This window comes from Podarcis raffonei, chromosome 18 (genome assembly GCF_027172205.1).
Source record: "Podarcis raffonei isolate rPodRaf1 chromosome 18, rPodRaf1.pri, whole genome shotgun sequence".
NCBI lineage: Eukaryota > Metazoa > Chordata > Lepidosauria > Squamata > Lacertidae > Podarcis > Podarcis raffonei.
Window position 1 is genome coordinate 12,227,570 of NC_070619.1, and position 21,885 is coordinate 12,249,454.

Consider the following 21,885-nt stretch of genomic DNA (forward strand, 5'->3'; position numbering starts at 1 on the left):
GGAGCAGGGAAGGCTAAAAAAGGGCCCAGGGAGCAACAAAGGTGGTCTGCCAAGGATTCTGCCGTTGTAAGATCAGCACAAATTGGAGGGTTGGGCTGGATGACCTCTGGAGTCCCCTGTGCATGGACAAGCAGCTTCCAGAACCCCCCCCTTTTTTTGGTCTGCCGTTGGAGGCTTGAAGCCGGCCGACGTCCATTTTCACCGCAGCGCAAGGATGTTCTGTTCGACACGACGCTTGGTGAATTAATCTTTATTTGCGTCGGCTGCCGGCCATCGCAATAAAACAACAATGCGATATACAAAGAATAGAAATAGAAAGTCAATTATATAAAATACATTTGAGGGCTTTGAATCAATGGTCAAATAGTGGGTCTTATTCTGATTGCCCCAGCGAAAAACCTTGCCACCTTTGCCGTCACCTGCTCATCTTGATCTGCCAAGGGAAAGGACACTGGGGCAGTGGCTGGGCGACCCGAAATGGGCAGTAAAAGAGGGGGGATAATCTCATTCCTCAAGTCTTTATCAAGAGGACAAGCCAGAAGGGCGTGCGCCACCAATTCGGGACTGCCGTCTCCACAGGGACGTTTTCCGTGTGGCATCTGTTGGCATCGTCACTCAAGTCCAGCCGAGGGCAAGACATTCAATCTCTTGCGAGGGTAAAAGCTCGGTGGCTTTCCACCAAAGGTCCAAGCAAGAGGCATGCCTTGCGTTCGAGTTTCTGTCGGCCACGAAGAGGCTTTGCAGCCGAAATCAAGGCCCGGGGGCGATGCGCTCGCAGTCTGTTTTCTCGCGTGAGGTGTGTGTGCAGCAGCAGCTGCTGATCTCGAGGCTTTTTCGCCCGGGAGGCATTGCTGAAAAGGCACCCTTTTGCAAAGCTGGCATATCTGTTTTTCGGTGGTTAACACCTCTTCTGCGGAGGACCGGGTACCTGGTTCCCACACCCGCCGGCGAAGCTGGTTCTCAGGGGCTGAAATATTAAAAGAGGAGGCAGAAGAAGTTTGCTTGGGGCAGGGGAAAAACAGACAACTGTTGTTGTGTTTTGTACCGGTGCCATGTAGCCGTGCCAGCCTTCGAGTTCCCTTGCGCCCTCCATGCCTGTTTTTTTATTTTTAAAATCCATGTTTGTCTGGGAGAATAACGCCTTTGGGGTGGGGGTGATCCCCTGTCTGCAGTCCATTTGACAAACTCCGTTTTCCCTTCTGCTGCCGGGAGCCGCAAGTGGGGCACAGTTGTTCCGGTCCTGCTTGTTAGAGGGCTGGCTTTCCTTTGGGGGGGGCGTCTGGCGGGGGGACACACACGAGGCAGGACTAGACAGACTCCCTTTTGGCCCTATAATCTGGCAGGCCCTTCTTTTTGACGACTCCCAAGCGGAACCTCCATGGACAGAGCCAGTCTATCTTAGAACAATCAGGTTTTCCTCCGGGCGAATATGGTTTGGCCGCTGCTTGGGGACAGGACTTAAGAGCGGACCTCCTTGGGCCAGATCCGGCACTGCTGCAGGGCTCCCCCCTTTTGGGTGCACCGGCCAAACCGGTGCTGAGCTGCGGATCAGGTCCGGGGGCCCCCAGTCGCTTAAAACCTGCCCCCTGAAACTATCCTGCTGCGTTTCACGACCAGTGCATTTTTTTCCTTTTAAAAATGTTATGGGGTACTCTCATTTTGACTCCAGAAAATCACCCTTTTTATCATTCAAATTGGGACAAATAAATTCGACAAAAGGAAAAAGATTCGCAAAACATTTAGGGGTATGCGCACCCCTGGGTCCCCCTCCCAGAAAAAAGCACTGTTTGTGGGTCCCCTCGCAGCCCCCGCGGAGATCTCTGGGTGCCGGGTCCGAGGCTGGGGGAAGTGAAACGCGCCTGTAGTATATTGTATTTTAAATTGGGGTTTCAGAGTTTTTAGGGGGTTTTGAATGTTTTATGTAGATTTTCAATTTCATTGTTCTGTAGGGGACAATGACAATAAAGATATCGTATATACTATATCTTGGAGAAAAGGACCTGGAATGTTTTCCCGCAGAGCTTGAATTCGTTTTATTCCAGGGGGTTTCTGACGTGCTTGCAAACCGCTTTTGAGGTCTGTTCTTTGCGGTATAGAAACGGAAATAATAAAAATAAAATAATAATAATAATAATGTCCCGTCGTGGGGAGAGGATAGCGCCTGGACATTGCATTGCGCACAGGTTTAAGGCGATGAGATTATATATCTGGGTTTCTAACGCCGCCCGGGACTCTTCCCTGCTCTGAATTAATCGGCTATTTTGGGGGGGTACGGGGGCCACCATCACTGCGGGTGTTTCGCCGGGAGGCTGAGGGGGAGCCCCTTTTCCCGCAAGGGTGAAGGAAAAACTGCCCGATGGAGGAAAGGGAACCAGAGCGGCTGCTTTTTTGTACAAAACCTCAGCCTCTCCCGGTTCCTCTCTGCCCGCCTGGCGCCAGTCTCGCTTTGAGAAAGGGAAGTGGGGAAGAAATCGTCGCCTGGCCAAGTTCCGGGCTTGCGGCTGCCTACCGGGTATGGCAGAGAGAGAACCAGGGACGGCTGCGGGCAGGACCCCTCCCTCCAAGGGGGTTGGGCTGGATGACCTTTGGAGGGCCCTTCAAACTCTGCGATTCTAGGGTGCCACCCTCGTGCCCGAGTCCTCAACTGCTGCCGAAACCCTCATGCGGGTCCTCTGGGCTTTTGGGGGGAGCAAGAGGCAGCGAGAATCCTGTCTCCCCCTCCCCAGAAAAAACCCAAAGCTGCCAAACACTGAAATATGCCTATCGCAAGCTGCAGAGCTTACCCACCCCCTTAAAAACCCCACTTTCTTTTTGCGGGGTGGGTGAGTCCGAGGCATGACCTTGGGGGGGTCTGGGGGGACTTGGCACGCGCCCCCCTGGCTGAATTTAGGGAGGCAGGGGGGACGACGGGACGCATTTGAGCAGGCTTGGTGCCTCAATTTCAGGATTTTTTGGCCGGGAAAAGAGGGGGCATTGTTGCGGATTTGGCTGTGCGAAGCAGAATTCTAGGCAAAAGCTGGGAGGGGGGTTCCTGAGCTGCCAATTTAGGGTTAGGTGGGCTTCCCTAGACACCCCCCCTCCAACCACTGCCCCCCCTTGCCCCTTATGGTAAGTAACCTCTCCCTTTCTTCCTCTCGTTTCTCCCTTCCTCCCATCCCCTCCCTCTCATTTTCTTCCTCGGTTCCCCCCCCCCCATTTTTTTTTTCTTTTCTCTCTCTTTCTCTCGTTCCCTCTCTCTCTCGACCTTTTCCAGGTAAATCTCCTCCTGTCATCCATGTCGGCTCTTCCGATTTTGACAAGCCCCCCGACCTGTTTCGGCCGTTCGGGGCTGACACCAGCGACCCCTTTCACAGTAGAAAGGGGTTTGGGGACCTTTTTAGGGGGAGAGACGGATTTTCTCCCCCCTCGGCAGGCAAAGCTCCCAAGGACCCTTCCTCCACGGGATTTGCTGACTTCACCTCTGTAAGTTGACGTTCCTTCGATCTGGATGGAAAAAGGAAAAAAATCTGGGTGGGGGGCTTTTTTTGAGTCGTTTCCCCCCCCCTCCCCCTCCTCTTCCTCCTCCCCCTCCTCCTCCTCTCCCTTCCCTCTCCCCCCTCTGGCAGTTTCTATCTCTTAGTTCCCCCCCAAATCCCTCTCTCCTCCCATAGAACCTTAGAACTGTAGTTAGACGGGACCCCCAAAACTCATCTAGACCAACCTGCTTCCTCCGTAGTTTTGCATTAGTCCCTCTGTAGGTCCCCAGGGTTTTAATTCGCTGGAAGCCGCCCAGAGTGGCTGGGGCAACCTAGTCAGATGGGCGACATATTATTATTATTATTATTATTATTATTATTATTATTATTATTATTATTACTACTACTACTACTACTACTACTACTACTACAGTGGCACCTTGGTTCCCAAAGGCCAAAATCCCGGAAGGAAGTGTTCCAGTTTTCGAACGTTTTTCGGAACCAGAACGTCTGACACGGCTGTCGGCTATTGTTTCTGGGGCGCCTGCGCCAATCAGAAGCCATGCCTCGGTTTCCGAACATTTCAGAAGTCAAACGGACTTCTGGAACGGCTTTTGTTTTCGCTCTTTATTTTGCATTTTTGTTTCTGAGGCTTTTTCGGTTCATTTGGTTTTACGACTGTGTGGAACCCAGTTTGGCTACTGATTGATTGATTGATTGATTGATTGTGTGACTGCGGCAATGGATAAAAGCCCCCCATCCAAACAATGGCTATTATCATTGCAGGTAATTGTAATTTTTATCATCTACAATAATGTCTTGTTTATTTTATAGCACAGCACATTGATTCTTGCTTCCATTTTATGGATCGATGGTCTCGTTAGATAGTAAAATCCACGTTAAATTGCCGTTTTAGGGGTTGTTTTTAAAAGTCTGGAACAGATTAATGCGTTTTGCATGACTTTCTATGGGAAAGCGCTCCTTGGTTTTGGAACGGATTAAGTCTGAGAACCAAGGGACCACTGTATTAAGCTTTGGGTCTGGTGCTGTTTGCTTGGGGACGTTGGTCGTGGAGAGCGCTCTCTCTTTATCTCCAGACCTGAGTTGGGGATTTTTTTGGGGGGGATCCCCTTCCTGGAAATGTTTGGGGCGTAGGAAAACCGCTTTATCGCGTTGCTCCGTAAGCTAAGACTCTGGTCCTCAAGGTTTTGCAATAAAGGGCTGGTTTCAGTAGGGACTGAAATGTGTGAATCTCCTTCCTTGGAGTGAGAGACGCCTGCCCAGCGTCTTAATTATTTCGTTCAGCTTATTAGCTTTGGAGGAGTGTGTGTGTGTTAGCAAAAGGAACTCAAAGCCACATTGTGGATCTTTATTCTAACAGCAGGTTTGGCGTTGAGCGTTTGACACAGAGAGAAAGAGAGAGAAGCGTTCAGCTGATAAACAGGAAAACCTGCGCTGGTTTTATTTTTAATTCTTTTTTCTTTTTTAATTTCCGAGGCACCTTCAAAGTTCCTCACCTTCCTGGCTTGAGTTTTGGGGTTTTTTTGCTGAGCCGTCCCATCCATTTCCCCAGCGAAAAACCAGACTTTGCAAAAGGAGGAGGCCGGTGAAATCGCCGCTGCAGTTTTTAGTTTATTACGGTCGCGGGCCGGCATTTTAAAAATAGCTAAAATGCAATGGTGAAAGCAAGATGCAATGATTTATTTTGCTTTATTTTTTTAAAAAACCGAGCCAGAATAAGATCAGAGAGACGAGAGTCGCTGAGCAGGAGGTTAAAAGAACTAAAAGAATCGCAAGGTTTCGTAAGCAGAATAGCCTTATTGTGCTGCTTTAAGGCTTGGTGTCCTTTAGGGAGGATTTAAATGTTTTATTGCTTTATTATGATTATATTATTCTGTTGGGAGCCGCCCATAGTGGCTGGGGAAACCCAGCCAGATGGGTGGGGTATAAACATGGGTGGGGTATAAATTATTATTATCATCATCATCATTATTATTATCATTATTATTATTATGGCTACCATGTGTCCAGAATTTCCCAGGCATAGCTGGGATTCACCCGTCAAAAATAGCGGAATTTTGTAAAATGGGTTTAAATGTCCGTTGACAATGGCAAGTTGCTTTTTTTGTCGAATTTTCTATTTATTTATTTTTTTAAAGTCAAAAACTTTCTTTGGAGATTTTGCAAAGAAAGCTCAACGATATTTTTTCTCCGGACTGTCACCGTTTGAAACCGGGCAAACCGTCCTCTTACGTCCTTGATTTTTGTGTGGGTCCTTTTCCTTTTTTATCGGGGGAACTGCTGCCTGCCTTCCCTCCAGGAATGGGGAAAGGGTTTGCAGCCAGTGGCGGGCAGTTCCCCTGGCTCTTAGCCCTGTGTATGTGTGTGAGACAGAGAGACCATACGCGGTGCAATTAGGAGTCGATAATCTGATTCCCACGCCCTTTGTGACTTTTGGGGGGAGGAGTGTTGAAAAACATGGGGTCTCCCTGTGGTGTGATCTGCCCTCAAAGTTCTGGCTAGAGCACTGAGCTCTGAGAGTCGGACTGGGACACCAGTGGGTCATCTAGACCAACCCCCCCCCCGCGAGGCAGGATTTAAACAGGGCAAAGAGCGCCCAGTCAAACTGAAGGGGGGCCAGTCCAGTCCTCACAGGGGTCCCCCAAATGCAGCCTCCACGGGGAACCCCAAAAGCTCTTTAGGTTTGCAACAAGACCGGGAGGGGGCCCTTCCCCGATAGAACCGGGTGCTGCTTTTTTCGGAGCGTGGAGAGGGAGGAAGGGGAAGCAGGAGCGGGGCCCCCTCTATCCCTTCCCATGATGGAAGTACAGTGGCCCCTAGGAGAGATTTGGAAAGGGGGCCCTCCAGCGGTCATCCATCCCAACCCTGCGGCTAAAGACCCTCCCATGATCCGGGAGCCAGGAAGTACAGTGGCCCCTAGGGAGAGATTTGGAAAGGGGGCCCTCCAGCGGTCATCCATCCCAACCCTCTCCTTCTCTCCCCAGCTTGGCAATGAGGAGCAGCAACTCGCCTGGGCGAAGCGAGAGAGCGAGAAGGCGGAGGAGGAGCGCCTGGCACGGCTGAGGCGGCAGGAGCAGGAGGACCTCGAGCTGGCCATCGCCCTCAGCAAAGCGGACATGCCCGCCTCCTAGGGGGCTCCGGGGGGGGCCTCCCTCTCCTCCCCTTCCGCCGCTCCCTAGACCGCCGTCTCCGATCCGCCGACCCCGGTCTCCGTTCTTTTGACGCGACGAAGCGAACCGCCTCCCTCGTGGCACCGTGTCTGGCGCGGGGAAGCCCCTCTCTGCGGGGAAAAGGACGCAGGACTCGCACGGGGATGCCGTCTCCTTGCACGGACGGACAGGTGGGGGGCTGCCCCCCAAGAAGCTGCTCCCCCACCCCCTGGTGAACTCAGCCGGCCGTTCCCCCCCCCATTCCTTTTTTTGCCCTCCGCCCGGCGGAAAAGACCCTGGACCTCTCGCTCTTCGAAACCTCCTGTGGGGGGGCTTGGATCTTGCTCAGCTGTGCCAGCCTTGGGGTGGGCATAGGACAGAGTGGGGGGAAGAAGGGGGTCCCACCCAGGCCTTCTCCCCACGGCGGGGCACCAGGAAGACGGCCTGCTCTGCCTTTTTTTCTTCCTTCGCAGCGCTCTCAACGTGGATTCCTTTGCACCCCCTTTTCTCTCCCCCCACAAAACCCCCCAGGCACCCCGATTCCTAACGCTCTCTTTGATCACCCAGGAAAAAACCCACTGCTAACAGCCCCCGCCCCCCCGGCAGCCTCGAACGTTCGGTTAACCAGCACCTATTCATACCGAAACCAGGGGAACTTAAAATACGTTGCAGCCTCGAAGGGCAGGTCGGTGTGTTTATATCTCTCTCTCTTTCTCTGTATTTCTGCCTGAAAAACATCCTGGAAAGTCTCGAGAAAAACCACTGGGGGGGCCAAGCGGCGTCTTCTGAGCTGTGGGGCAAGAGGGGGGTCTCCGTTCCAGAGCTGGGGGGGGCAACGCGGGCGAGAGCAGGGGGGCAAATTCAGGGCTGCAAGCGGGTTCCTTTTGGGCACATGGGTGGGGGTCCGAGTGGCGTGTTAGGGGGCCTTGTGTGCCCCCCTGAGACGGCTCCTCCTCCTGCAATAGGGGCGTCTCCCCCTCGAAGGGGTTCCCTCTCCCCCAGGCCAGGAAAACCTCCAGTTTCCCAGCCTCTGTGCAGAGATGGGACCCCCTAAATTCTGCCCCCTTGCCCTCCCCAGAACAGCTTTTCCTCCTTCCATCTTCCCCAGGGGCCTCTTGACCCCGGTGCCTTTGCCCTGGGGGGGCTGAGGGGTCCCCACCACCCTTCCCCACCCATCGCGGGTGGGATGGGGGCTTTTCTCGCCCTCCCACCCCCTCTCCAAGATGCCCGTTCCCCCTATGGCTGCGGGAACCAAGACCGGCTCCTTCCTTCTAGCTCCGGCGGAGAATCGGGGCCACCCTTTTTGCCACGGCCACAGGGAGACACCCCCACCCCCGCGGGGGTCCGCCCCACGGGCGGGAGGGTCCCATTGCCCCACAGAAGCACCCAGAGACACCAGCCCCCTTTGTGTGGGGAGGGGTTCGGCTGGCCAAACGGACGGGACAAATTCGTGCGCCGAGGCTTCCGGAGAGAGTCGGGTCCTCGGCCGGTTCTTCTTTGGAGGAGGAGGAGGACCCAAAGGAGAACCCCCTGTCCCTCCCACACACACCCACACCCCAGGGAGGACCAGATCCGCGCCTTCCTTTGGGGTCCCCATCCGCCTCCACCTTGCGGGCTGAGAAGCTGGGAAAATGTGCCGCCGCAGCCTCCAGATCTGTTACAATTTTTTTGTATTTTTAATTTTCACCACCCTCCACCGGTGTATATTGCCCCCATCTGCCGTCTCCTCAGCAGCCCCCCCACCCCTCCAGGACGCGACCCACCCCCTTGTGATATAGAGAAATGTAGATATATATAGGAGATTTTATATATGTATATATCTGGGGGTGAACGTGCCGAAGGACCTTGTCTCCGAGCGCTGCCCGCTGCGAAAACGTGATCCCGCCGGCCTCGTGTGTCGCTCTTGTGTGTGTATGTTTGTATGTGTGTGTGTCTATATATATATATTTAGTCCCTAAGATCTGGAAATGAAAGAGCGATTCTTGTGGTTAAAATCTCAAGCTTCTGCCAAACAAGAAAGAAAGAGAGAAAAAAGTCTGTTTCTCTCGCTATCGCTGCAAATTCTTGCTTTTCAAATGGGTAAATGCAATTCGCTTCTTGAGTGTGGCGTTTTTGGGTTGCAAGAAAGACGTGTGCAGGCACCCCCCCCCCCAAAAAAAACCCAACACCCCCGGGGCTGCGCTCTTAATCCTGCACCCATTTCTCTGCGTGTTTGTGTGCGAATGAGACAGAGAGAGTTTTCTTCAGTTTCCTTTCCTGTTGGCAGAATCAGCCACGGTTTTCAGTTGACCGGGGGGGGAGCGTGGGGCTCCCTGGTAGCACCCCAAAACTACTCCTAGCCCCCCGGGGAGAGGGATGGGCAAGGCTGCCGCTTGTGGGGAGGGGCGGCCAAACCCAGGCAGACCTTCCTCCGTCTTGGGGGGGGGGAGCAAGGAGCAAAATGTGCCAGAATGTGCATTTAGAGGGGGGCATCTAGAGCTATCCTGCACCCCTCTTTACAGCCCATGGGGAATCCTGGGAACTGCAGTTTGCTGGGGGGCGCTTTGCGAGGGTGGGTGGGCGCTTCCTTTGATTCGGGTTCCCCACCTAGGAGCGTTCTTCGGTCATGGGGGACCCTCCAAACCGCCCCCCGGCTCCAGATCCAGTTGTCGCAGGGTCTTGGTATTAAATAGACGCCCCCCCTTCCTAGCTTTTCCTCTTGTGTTTCACCATCAGTGTTTTCCACACTCTCGCACCCCCCCAAAAAAGCACTCATCTTGTGGCTCTTAATATCCGTGCCATCCCTGTCCCCCCCACTTCGTTTCTTGTGGGACACAAACCGGCTCCTGTCTCTCTTCTCCTCTGCCTGCCCCCCTCTACTAGGAACTCTTCTCAGCTGCTTCCAAGTCCTCCTTAGAGTAAACCCACTGGCTCAAGTGGTCTCTTGTTTGCAGAGTTTCCTTTTTAAACAAAGTTGGGGGACAATGGCTCTTTACATTTTTTGGTGGAGGAGAAATCATTCTCTTTCATATCCTCCCTTCGTTACTTCTCTCTTTAGAAATGTTTTTTTTTGGGGGGGTTCAGCTGCTGTGCCCCCTCCCGGACCCCAGGCACCAGAAAAGTCACTCCTGTGCATCAAATTGAGCTTAGGGGTTTCTCCAACGGGGCAGAGGGATTTGGAACAATGGGGAGGGAGAGAGGGGGGTTTTTTGGGGGGGAGATGTGTGTGTGTGTTTTGCTGCTGCTGCAAGGGGAACCAAGGAGCCCCTCCCCACCCAGCACATCCTTTGGACCTCGGCCACACTGCCCCCCACCACTTCCCCACCCCCCAGATCGGCTGATGATGTATTATATATCCAGACATGTACATGACTGTATCTATGCTCTTGGAATTACCCTATAGCAAAGGGGGTGGGGGTGGGGTGGGGGGGCAGTGGGGAAGAGAGAAGGTTTGCCGGGAGGGAGGGAGGGGGGAATGTTTGAATTTTAACCCATGCTCTGTGTTTTATTGTTTAATATAAGAGAAATGTTATTGTTTAATATAATAAATGAAAAAGTTACTTATTTTGGAGCATCCGAGACTCTGGGATGGCTCTCTCTCTCTCTCTCTTTCCCTTCTTTTTTTGGGGGGTGGGGGGTCGGACCTGCTCATATTTCTGCCCCCATATGTTTGGGGTCTTCCTCCTGGCAGTTCCGGGGTCCTCTGTGGCCACAGAGAGTCTCCCCTCTCCTGTCTCTCCTCCTCCTCTGTTACGGGGAGGGGGGGCATGGAAGAGGCACACACCCCCACCTGCTCCTCCCCTGGGGGTGACCTGGACCCCTTGAACTCTGCCCCACCCACTTTCCTGGCTCTTTCCAGTTGCCCACAAGTGGGGCTGGCTTCAGAGGAGCTCCCTGTTCCCCATCTCCAGCTACACAAGATATGGGGAGAAGAGGCTGGTGGGAACTTCGCGGGAAGCACTGGGTGGCTGCCACCCCCCACACACTTGACTCCAGCCCCCTTGGACATTGTGCACCAGCTGCCCACCGCATTTCCCAGACACCTTCATGGCGAGGTTTGGGCAGCCGTGAGGGCAGGGAGGAAGCCATTGGGGGAACCCCTGGTGTTGTAAACAGCCGAGTTATGTCGGCGCTTATAGAATCGCCAAATGGCCTAGTTGATAAGGGACCCCCAGGGGTCATCCATTCCAACCCCCTGCAATGCAGGAATGTTGTGCGGATGCCTGATGGTCGCCTTCCAAAGCAACTCCTCTATTCCGAACTTAAAAATGGAAAGCGTAATGCTGGTGGTCAACAAAAGAGGTTCAAAGACACTCTCAAGGAAAATCTTTAAAAATGTAGTATAAACACCGACAACTGGGAAACACTGGCCTGCGAGCGCTCCAGTTGGAGAACAGCCTTTCCCAAAGGTGTCCTGGGTTTTGAAGACACTCGAACTCAGGACGCAAGGGAGAAACGTGCTAAGAGGAAGGCACGCTTGACAAACCCTCACCGGGATCAACTCCCGCCCGGAAACCTGTGTCCCCACTGTGGAAGGACATGGGGATCCAGAATTGGCCTCCACAGTCACTTATGGACTCACTGCTAAAACCGTGTTTATGGAAGACAATCTCAGTCGGCTACGAGGGATCGAAGAAGAAGAATGCAGGATTTTCAGCTAAAGCAGTTGGTTGGAGCATGGTGCTGAGGAACCAGGCGAGGTTGCAGGTTCGATTCCCGTATGGAGGCAGCTGCATTGCAGGGGGTTGGACTAGATGATGCTGTGGGGTCCCTTCCAACTCTACAATTCTGTCCCTGAGAGGTGACCGTCCGACCTCTGCTTAAAAACCAGAAACCTCCAAGGAACGGAGACCACTTTCGGAGGGAGTCCGATGCACCTTGCAGGAGGTCGAGGGCGCGCCTTGAAGCCAGTGGCATTTGAAGAAGGCGGGGAGGGCAAATGACTGTGTGTGTGTGTTTGTGTGTGTCTCCCAAGTCTCCCGGTCCCAGAGCCGCCCCCTTCCACCCCCCAGCCTGCCCCTTTGGGGTTTGGGCTCTCCGCTTGCTGGTGAACCTGTGCGCTGTGGTCGGAACGGGAGCCGGAAAGGACTGAAGCCATTGCAACAACAATCGGAGCCCATCATCATCGCCTCCGCGCTTCCTGCGCCCGCGCTCGGAGCTGCAGCGAAGTTGTGCAACCTCGGCTTTCTGCAGAATCTGGAGCCGCGGGGTTGCTTCCTCCAAGGCTCTCCTCCTCTTCTTCCTCCTCCTCCTGCTGGCCAACTTTGCAGGGCTGCCCTCCTGCCCCCTTTCCAGAAATGACAGCGTTTCGCTTTTTTCGTTGCTTATTTCGGCAACGGCCTTTAAATAGCTCCCCAGTCATTTTCTGCAAAGCGGTCTCTCATTGCGGAGAGAGCTAATTCGGGCAAACCTTTTTTTGGTGAACAACAACCGACACCCCCCCCCCCGCCGCCGCTCCATGCAAATAGCCAGAGCCTGTTTTTTCCTTTCTCCGCGCTGCCCGGTTAACCCGTGAACGGCTCGCCTTCCTGGGCTCACCAGGGGAGAATTTGTGGCGCGCTTCTGCCTGTGCGCAATGCGCTTCCAGAAGGGACCCTTTGCGGAGCTGGAAGAGGTCTAGAAATGTCGAGAGTCCGGAGCGACTCCGAAGTGGGGCGGAAGGGGGAGAGAGATTTGGAAGAACAGCGTGCGTAAAGGCGCGACTTTAGAAGTTTTTATTCCTCTTGAGAATACTTAGAAACGCCGCCGGCTATTCAAAGGCAGGCGCAAGGATGGGGTGCCTTGTGGCGTTTACTGGTCCAAACTGAAAAGGAGAATCGGATAAATTCAAGGCTGCCAGTGGCTGCGACCCTCTTCGGGCAACGCGCAGCCTGCGATGCTCTGCGCACTTGCAAGATGTGCCCGTCCCAGTTTGCAGCAGGGTCAATTTTATTCCACCTCCCACAACCTGGGGCGCGTCAGGTGGTTTTAAACTATAGCTCCTTTCCTAAACCAAAGCCTGCGCTTGCTGTTAACAGTCGAAATAATTCAGAGGCAACCTGTGTGCGTGTGAGCGCGCAGCGGAGGGATCAGAATTCTCCCCAAAGTGCCGTAGTTTTGCTGACTCTCTCAATAAGCTATATTGGGTAAGCGGCTTTGTGAGCACCTCCGAGGGCACAATCCTGCGCCTTTTGCACACACCCATTTCCCCTCTCCTCCTCCCCCACCCCTGAGAAACAGAAACCAACTGCAACCTCGCTCTGCTTCTGCGCGGTTTGCTTTGCGGGAGGAGAAGTTGGTTTCTTGCAAAAAGGGTTTGGTGGCGGTGGTGGTTGTTGTTTTTGCAAAAATCTGTGCAGCCCCGCCACGTCACCCCGTTTTTGTCTTTTTTTTTTTAATGGCGCTGTGGAAACTGCGAGCCCAGCAATCACAAAGTGTCCAGAAGGGAAATGGCGGGGGTTAATTTGCAGAGATGCGATAAAGAGGGTCAGAAAACGACCCTCCGGAGCGTGGAGGAAGATGCGCGCCTCTCACGCACTTTGTACGCACCGCAAGCGGGTGGCGGCCGCGTTTAAGGATCTAGTTAGCGAAGTAACTAACTTGTTCTGTTCCAGCGTCTCCATCCGCCCAGCCCCAGCTTTCGGGGAACAGCAGCAGTCCTGAATCCCCCCCTCCTTCAAAAAAGGACTCTGCAATTACTGACATGCCGTGTTTACGTTTCACATTAAAATACCCACACGCGCGCAAAACCAGCTTGCCCACAGAGCCCGGCCGCGGGCACAGCTGCCGCAGCATCTGGAAGAGATTTCAGGGCGCTCCCGAAATAGCTGTCGAGTAAACTAAAAATGAGACTCAGATTATAGCCTTGGGTTGCTTTTGAACTGGAGAGCCGTTTCTGGTGCAAAGCATTCGCCCTGCTGCGGTCCGTGCCCGGGTCTATTTCTTGCGCGCTGGGGGCGGGGGGGGCCAGGAGTCGGATTTTGGGGGAGCTGGGAGGGTGTAGGTTATGGGCACCTATAGGGCCAAGGAATAACAACAGCAACAACCATCTTTTTGCGCCCGGGGCTTGCACCTGCCTTCCCCCCCATCCCCCCCAGGCCAAAGGATTCCTAGACGAAAGAATAAGGCTTATTTTAGAAAAGAAAATCTTTAATATATATATTTTATAAAAGTTTTCATTTTTTCCCAAAAAAAGTGGACATGGGCAAGAAACGTGCCCATTTCGTCTTTCGCTCGTATCCTCCCAACACTTGTGTATAAAACTATGTACATTATTTATGTATATATTCTTTTCTTTTCTTTTAAAAAAAGGTCGTTTCTTCACAAGACCTCAAGCCTTGTTAAGGAGCTCTAGTGTAGGTTAAGGCAGCTGGGAGCGTTTCGCGCGAGGCGTCTCCTGCCTCCGCGCGATCCTTTCGCGCGATCCTCAAGCCAAGCCTTCCGTTCCAGCTGATCTTCTGGGCCGTCGCAGATCGACTATTTACACCCGGACAGCCCTTTCGTCTCAAGAGCCCTATAAATTAAGTCCCATATTCTCCCTCCCGGGGTTGGGGGCGGAGAGCAGCCCGTCAGGTTTCCGCGCAGCCTCCTGGAGAGGCGCTGGCCGCAGCCCCCCGTCTCCTGCTCGCTCCTACAGGGGCCAGCGCAAGCCTTTCCCTCCCCGCTCATCCCAGGCGCAGGCGGACGTAGTACCAGCTACAGGATCCCGACTAAGTCCTGGAGAGTCCCCCCCTCTCTCTCTACATGTGCCTCTTCATGTGCAGCGCCAGGTGGTCGGAGCGAGAGAAGGCGCGGTCGCAGAGGTGGCACTGGAAAGGCCGGTGCCCGGTGTGCTTGCGGTAGTGGCGCGTCAGCTCGTCGGAACGCGCAAACTTCCAGCCGCAGCCGTCCCAGTTGCAATGGTAGGGCTTCTCGCCTGTGGGGGGAAGGAAGCGGGGTAAGTGTCGATTGATTGATTGATTACATGGGATAGAAATGCAACCAAAGAGCTCAAAGAGGCGACGTGCATGGTTCCCCCTCTTCCTGCAGCGCAGCGGGTTGGGCTGGATGACCTTTGGGGGTCCCTCGCAACTACGATTCTAGCGTTTGATCCCCACGACAACCCTGCGCGGCAGGTTATGTACAGAGACAGTGGCCCAAGGTCACCCAGAGAGCTTCGAAGCTGAGTGGGGGGGGGAGGATTTGAACCCAGCGCTCCCCAAACTTGGGTGGTTTTTTTCCGGACTACAATTCCCACCATCCCTGACCGCTAGCTACAGATAATGGGAGTTGTAGTCCGGAAAAAAACAACCGGAGATCCAAGTTGGGGAAACGCGGCTCTAACACAGCTGGGCTTGGAGACGCCCTTTGTGTGCGGATAATAATAATAATAATAATAATAATAATAATAATAATAGCAATAATAATAATGTTTATACCCCGCCCATCTGGCACCCTGTTCCCCCCTAAGACACAGCCTGCCTCTGTCACTTGGCAGCGCCTCTCAGCTGCGCCCCCAAGCCCAGAGCCCCACAGCGCTCAGCCCCACCTTAAACGTTGCCAGGCTCGCATGAGCCACTGTGCGCAATTTCACGCCGGGATGTTGCTGCACTCCCAGCCAGCGTGACCAGTGGTCACAGACCTAGAGGACCAGCACCGGCAAGGGCACCGATGTCCCCCCCCCCCACACACACACCCCAATGCCACAAGGCGAGGTGGGTCGGCCAGCCAATTTGGAGAGCCCACGGCTCTCGGGTTAGAGAGTTTTAGTGGTGGCATCGACGGTGGTTTAGCAACAGCCAACGCCCGCCTGCCAGATTTCCAGAGAACTGGGGCCAGGCTACAGGAAGCCTTTTTCTCTGCTGTTTTGGAAGACTTAACGGACGCAGAAAGAAAGAAAGAAAATCTGCTTTCTCCCTCCGTGCACCTCAGCTTTGCCTCCACCAGGGGCTTCCGAACTGCGGTGGTCCACAAACTCCACCCTGCGCCCCTCAATATTTGCACTGGCTTTTCAATTGTATTTATTGCTTGCTCAACTTTGCGGTTTTTTTATGATTCTGCGGAGTTCGCATCGGAATGCAAGAGGTTAGAAGCAAAAGCAGCAAAAAACGAAACGCAATTGAAAAGTATCCAGCGCGTAGGGGTCTCCTTCCCCCACAATAAAATATTAGAGGGCCCCCCCAATATAATATATATATTAATGGGCATTGCCATTCCAATTGTGTGTAGTGCCATGTAATCGATTATGTGGGGGGGGGCTTACCTGGGGGAAAACCCACCCCCCATTTTAAAAATTCAAATTTGCGCCCCGATCCAGCGCATGCAAGTTGCCACAGCAGAGGGCGGGGGAATCGCGTGTAAAATTTGTTTTAATTTGTTTCACTGATTTGTAAAAAAGAAAACCAATAAAGAAGATTTTGGGGGGGGGGAGTTGCTAGGTGGCCTGTCCAGACCCTCAGGTGGGGGCAGGGGGGGTCGGACTCTCTGGTCCAGACCACTCTGGTGGGGTCCTTAGCGCCACCTGGCGCGCGCAAGCCTGCGCTTACCTGTGTGAGTGCGCAGGTGAGCCTTCAGGTGGGAGCTTTTGGTGTAAGTCTTTCCGCAGCCGGCGTAGGTGCAGGTATGGGTAGCAGTCCGTTTGCGCGGCCAGGAGCGGCGTCCGCGCTTGGGCTTGGCTTCCAGCAGCTCCAGCGGCGACGAGGGAGGCGTGAGGAGCCCCCTCGGGGCAGAGGCCGGGCAAGGCAGGTTGTCGTCGAAGAAGGCGAAGGCGGGCGGCGCGCTCTGCTGCTGCTGCGATGGGTGCTGGCGGTAGTGGAGAGGGTGGGCGAAGGGCGCCGGGTAGGGGGGCTGCGCGTGGCGCCCGAGGGGGGCTTGGCACTCGGCGGCGGCGGCTGCCAAGAGGTCGTCGGGGCTGAGCGGAGGGGTCTCTGCCCCCGGGAGCGGCGGAGAGGAAGCCAGCATGCAGGGTGTGGGGCTACCGCCCTCCTGCTTGATCTGCGCGCAGGATTGGGGCCACGACATCTCCGGCTTGGGCCCCTCCGCGAACGCCGACGTGACGAAGAAGCGGCCCTGGATGAAACCACCGTTGGCCCCCGGGAAAGGAACATAGGGGGCAGCTTCCAGTTCGGGCAGGAGGGCAGCGTTGGCGGCGCCATAGGGCGGAGGGCTGGCCCGTTCCATCTGCTCGTAGCCCTCCTCGTAGCCGTCGGGCGAGGGGCTGAGCTCGTAGAAGGGCTCCCGTCCGGCGCCGTAATCCCCGCGGGGCGCGCCGCTGTCAGGGCCGAAAGACCCTCCGTCTGCGCCGCTGCCCATGGAGAGAATCAAGTCCAGGACGTGGTTGAGGTCCTCGTCGTCCTTCGACGGCGCGCATAGCCCGTCCAGGCCCGGCCCGGGAGGGCAGCAGAGGTCTCCGCCACAGGGTAGCTTCTCCGCTGGCAGCCCACAGCTCCAGCGCTGCAAGAAGGGGAGAAAGGGACCTGTGAGCGAAGGGCGCGCGGAGCCCGGATCCCGCCCGCCCCGTCGGAGAAAAACAGCCGGCGCGCCCTCTCCCTTCCTGACCCCTGGAGAAGTCCCCGCAGCATCCCCAAAGTCTAGACCCCACGTCCCCAAAGCCCCTCTTTTCAGTGCCCAGCGCGGTGCCCCCGAGCATGTGCAGAGAGCCGGGTGGGCGAGCGAGCCAGGTACTTACTTGGTGAGCCGGTCGGCTGTCCCTGCAGAAGGAGGCGAAGGAGGGCAGGCTAGGCGCGGGCAGGAGCGCCATGATCTCGGACGCTTTTGGATGTGGCTGCCCGGCGCGGCCGGCGCCTTCCTTTTAAGCCGCGCCGTCGAGCGCGCAGGCCAATGGCGGGGGCGCAGGAAGCGCGTCCCGGGAAGGCAGGCGGCGGAGGGACCCGGCGCTGCTGCCTGGAGGGGGCTGGAACTGCCGCTTGGCCCGGCCCCGGGCCGGCCTAAATTTAGCCCCGCTATAAAAGGAAGGCGGACAGCGCAGGAGAAGCAGCAGCGGTGGTGCGCAGAGAGAGAGGCCGAGCCTCCTCTCCTCCTCCTCCTCCTCTGGCTTCGGACCTTCCCTGCTCCGCTGCAGGCCCCACAGCACCCCCGGGCGCTCTGCACATGCTCGGGGAACCCCTCGCTTAGCCAGCTGGCTCCTTGCGCGCTCTGCGCCTAAAGGCATTCGCGGGTCGTCGTGCGCGCCTGAGCCCCGGCACCTCTCTCGGCGTTCTCCCCCTCGCCAATAGTCTGGGTGGCGGGCAGCACCCCCCCCCCCGTGGGTGCTCTTGAAGCGGGTGGCCCGTTTGTTCTAGATCGGTGGATGCGGAGCAACAAAGCGGACCCGCTGCTAACCCGGTTTCCCCGCTGACCGCGCGCCTTGCTGGTGCCTCTGAGCATGTACAGGGTGCCTTTCCCGGGTGTACAGAGCCAAGAAAACAGGGTGGTGTTTTGTTTTGGTTTTAGCAGAGGAGGGGTTATTATGCGATGAATGCTCCCCATGCAAGGCCATTATTTCCACAGCCATTGGCATGCAAATCTCTCTTACACACAACCTATTTATTTATGCATTTATTTTCTTCCATTTCGTATGAAATATCGCTCAGCAATTAAGCAACAACATAAAACCACTTCAAGGAGAATGGCACGCCTTACAGAAAACAGTTTCATAAATGAAAACAATTCAAAACCATCCCGATTTACTCCTTTCCAGGGGTGGGAGCCCCCTGACCCACTGGTGCTAATTTAGTTTGCAGTCCTCATCTGGAAGAACTGCTATTGGATTTTCCGTGGAAAAAGTATTCCCAGAGTCCATGGGGGAAATAATATGGGCCCCAGAGGACGTGCTGAATGAGGGGAAGGAGCCCCCATCCCCACACAAACCCTGGGAAGCACCCCCAGGGTCAGAAGGGCCTCCGCTGGGAGACGGCGGCTTAATAACAACAGCCCTGCAATACAGTTCACAATCTTGAGTGGTTAACAACAGCCGTGCTGTGTTGTCCAGAGGTATTAGACTCCATTTACAGGCCGGAACTGAGAGCAACAACCTAGCAAGAAGCTTGTATGATCAACAACAACAATTTAATTATCTGCCACCCATCTGTCTGTGTTGCCCCAGTCACACTGGACAGCTCCCAATGGAATATTAAAAACACGATACGAGGTCAAAGAGTCATACAGGGCTGTCTTCTAAAAGCCATATACAGCGGTATCTTGGGTTACGAACAGCCCTGTTAACGAACTATTCGGTTTACGTACTCCGCAGAACCAGAAGTAGTGTCCCGGTTTGCAAACTTTGCCTTGGTCTACGAACTGAATCTGAATGGTGGAAGGGCACTGGCAGCGGGAGGCCTCATTAGGGAAAGCGCACCACGGTTTAAGAACGGTTTTGGTTTAAGAACGGACTTCAGGAAGAGATTTAGTTCGTAAACCGAGGTACCACTGTAGTTGTTTATCTCCTTGACATCTGACAGGAGGTTGTTCCACAAGGCAGGTGCCACCACCGAGAAGGCCCTCTGCCTGATTCCCTGTAACCTCGCTTCTCGCAGGGAGGGGACTGCCAGAAGGCCCTCAGCGCTGGACCTCAGTGTCCGGGCAGAATGATGAGGGTGGAGATGCTCCTTCAGGGATACAGGGCCCAGACCATTTAGGGCTTTAAAGGTCAGCACCAACACTCTCTCTTTCACTCTGTTTCTTTATTAATGCTTTATACGTTTAGTACGTTTCCGAGCACAATTCAAAGGGTTGGTTCTGACCTAGAAAGCCCTAAGTGGCCCTGTATCCCTGAAGGAGAGTCTCCGCCCCAGACACCGGGGTCCTCCTCCCGAGGGCCTTCTGGTTGTTCCCTCCCTGCAAGAAGCGAGGTTGCAGGGAACCAGGCAGAAGGCCTTCTCGGTGGTGGCGCCCGCCCTGTGGAACACCCTCCCGTCAGATGTCAATGAAATAAACAACTGTCTGACTTTTAGAAGACGTCTGAAGGCAGCCCTGTTTAGGGAAGTTTTTTATCTTACAATATCAATGTACACTCTTTAAAACATAAAACCAAATAAACATAAGTCTTATAAGTCTCTGAAAGTCTTTGAAGACTTTCAGAGACTTATAAGACATATGTTTACAGTGGTACCTCTGGTTGCAAACGGGATCCGTTCCGGAGGCCCGTTCGCAACCGCGTCTGCGTGGGTTGCGATTCGCCGCCTCTTCATGTGACGTCATTTTGCGCATCTGCGCATGCAGCGAAACCCAGAAGTAACGCTTTCCGGTACATCCGGGGTCACCGCGGGATGCAACCTGAAAACGCTCAACCTGAAGCAAACATAACATGAGGTAGGATTGTATTTGGTTTTATGTTTTCAGGAGAATCCAATAAGAGTGCATATTTTGTGACTTTCAGATATTCGTAAGTTTTCTGTTAAGGTGATTTCATATATTTTGTATTATATCAAGAGTGTATATTGATATCGTATCGTATTTGGTCGTTGTGTTGCCTTGCATGTTGCATCTCAGTGACATGAAGAATTGGCAGCGCATTACTTGAGAGGAGAAGACAATCCTCTCCCAGCCACTGACAGCTGAGCTTCCCCGCTGCAAAGCGCTTAAAAGCAGTGATGCACACTTCAGAGGTTTTTGTCTTCCAGAGTTCAGAGAGAGGAGAAGGAGGGCTCCCTCCTTAACCGGCAACCCCCATGTGAGTCATGCCTTTGCGATGTCGCACTTGTGGGTGGAAAACTTCCCTTCACCAAGGAAACCTAGCTGACGCCCCTCCTGGGCGCAAGAAGGCAAGCGCCTGTGGGTGTCTTTGCGTGACGCACCAGGCCTTCTTGGGGAAGGAGAATGTGCAGCCTCACCTCTTCGTGGCTACGGGTAAATATTGTGATCCTCACCATGTGCAATCGAGGGGAAGCACCGGGGACTCCCGGCCTTGGTGGGGATGCGCTGTGTCCCCAGCATGACTCTGAATAATAATAATAATAATTTATTACTTATACCCTGCCTATCTGTCTGTTTCCCCAGCCACTCTGAGCGGCTCTCAATAAAATATTAAAAACACCAAACATTAAAAACTTCCCTAAATACGGCTGCCTTCAGTTGTCTTCTAAAAATCAGAGAGTTGTTGATTTCCTTGACATCTGGTGGGAGGGAGTTCCACAGGGCGGGTGCCACCACCGAGAAGGCCCTCTGCCTGGTTCCCTGTAACCTCGCTTCTCGCAGGGGGTAACCACCAGAAAGCCCTCAGAACTGGACCTCAGTGTCCGGGCTGGATGATGGGGGTGGAGATGCTCCTTCAGGTCTACTGGGCTGAGGCCTTTTAGGGCTTTCAAGGTCAGCACCAACCCTTTGAATTGTGCTCGGAAACATCCTGGGAGCCAATGTAGGTCTTTCAGGACAGGTGTTATATGGTCTCCACTCCCAGTCCTCAGTCCAGCTGCCGAATTCTGGATTAGTTGCAGTTTCCAGGTCACCCAACAGACTTGCACCCAACAGACTTGCACGCATAGCATAAGCCAGCTAACATCTGTCCCACCGCCGGAATATAAAACAAGGTTCTTTCAAATCTTAGGACTTTCCCCTTCCCCTCCATGGCTTCTTCAAAAACCTATGTCAACTGATTATTTTAGTCCGTCCAAATTATAGTCCTCCCTTGTTTCCAAAGTCTTTGTAACATTGCAAGAGTTATTCAAAGCCTGAAGTCACCCCCCCCGCGCGCTTTTAAAATAATGTACACAGTATCTTTTTGTTGTGGTGTTGTGTTTTCTACGTGGGTACTGTTATTGTTTCCTCTTCTTCTTTTTGCGTGCCTTACTCTGTGCACTTGTAATTTTGTACTTTTTTTATTTTTCTGTAACGGATATAAAAAGAACAAAACCACGAAGTTCCAGATTCAGTGTAGCGATTTATAGGAGATACTTTACACACACAAAACCCCCAAAATCCCACAAAAACAAAGAAGGGCTACATTCAGACTGCAGGTGTAAAGCGGGAACCCTATCAAAGGAAAGGAAAGACGTGCCTAGCCCCCCTCATTGAAAATTTGGAGGGGCATCGGCTACCACGGCCTGGCAGAGATAGTGCCCCTGTTCAGGACATTTAGCTGAGATTTTCTAAAGTCAAATTTAAAACTGCTTAATGTCATTCAATGGTGGCTATTGAGTCTTGTTTAACATTTAATGTTTAACTTTTTTAAATTATTTCTTTCTCCTTTATGATTTCGTTGTCTAAATTATGCCCAATAAAGGCTGAATGAATGAAAGACAAAGGTTTGCTCTCTCCTGCTCAAATCCTAATTCCACTGCCTGCCCGAGAGCCGAGAGTATTATGGGATGGCCTAGAAAGCTCGGTTA

General features: G+C 53.8%; 2 protein-coding genes across 7 annotated transcripts in view; one reads left to right on the forward strand and one right to left on the reverse strand.

Moving 5' to 3' along the window:
* EPS15L1 (epidermal growth factor receptor pathway substrate 15 like 1) overlaps positions 1 to 8,502 on the forward strand; it is a 37,206-nt gene extending 28,704 nt beyond the window's left edge. For 3 of the 6 annotated variants that reach the window (XM_053372364.1, XM_053372368.1, XM_053372366.1), the window contains 2 exons: positions 3,254 to 3,462; positions 6,461 to 8,502. In XM_053372364.1, the coding sequence (XP_053228339.1) occupies positions 3,254 to 3,462; positions 6,461 to 6,607 (356 nt within the window). In that variant the 3' untranslated portion in view covers positions 6,608 to 8,502. Of the gene's footprint in view, positions 1 to 3,253; positions 3,472 to 6,460 lie in introns of those variants that run through there. The other 3 variants (XM_053372369.1, XM_053372370.1, XM_053372367.1) reach the window with 3 other exon arrangements.
* Positions 8,503 to 13,711: 5,209 nt separating this feature from the next.
* On the reverse strand, positions 13,712 to 17,357 carry KLF2 (KLF transcription factor 2). The gene is made up of 3 exons (XM_053372374.1): positions 17,250 to 17,357; positions 16,108 to 17,014; positions 13,712 to 14,498 (listed from the first exon to the last, which is right to left on the reverse strand). The coding sequence occupies exons 1-3, from the start codon at positions 17,319 to 17,321 to the stop codon at positions 14,323 to 14,325; spliced, it is 1,155 nt and encodes a 384-aa protein (XP_053228349.1). The 5' UTR covers positions 17,322 to 17,357; the 3' UTR covers positions 13,712 to 14,322.
* Positions 17,358 to 21,885: the final 4,528 nt, after the last annotated feature.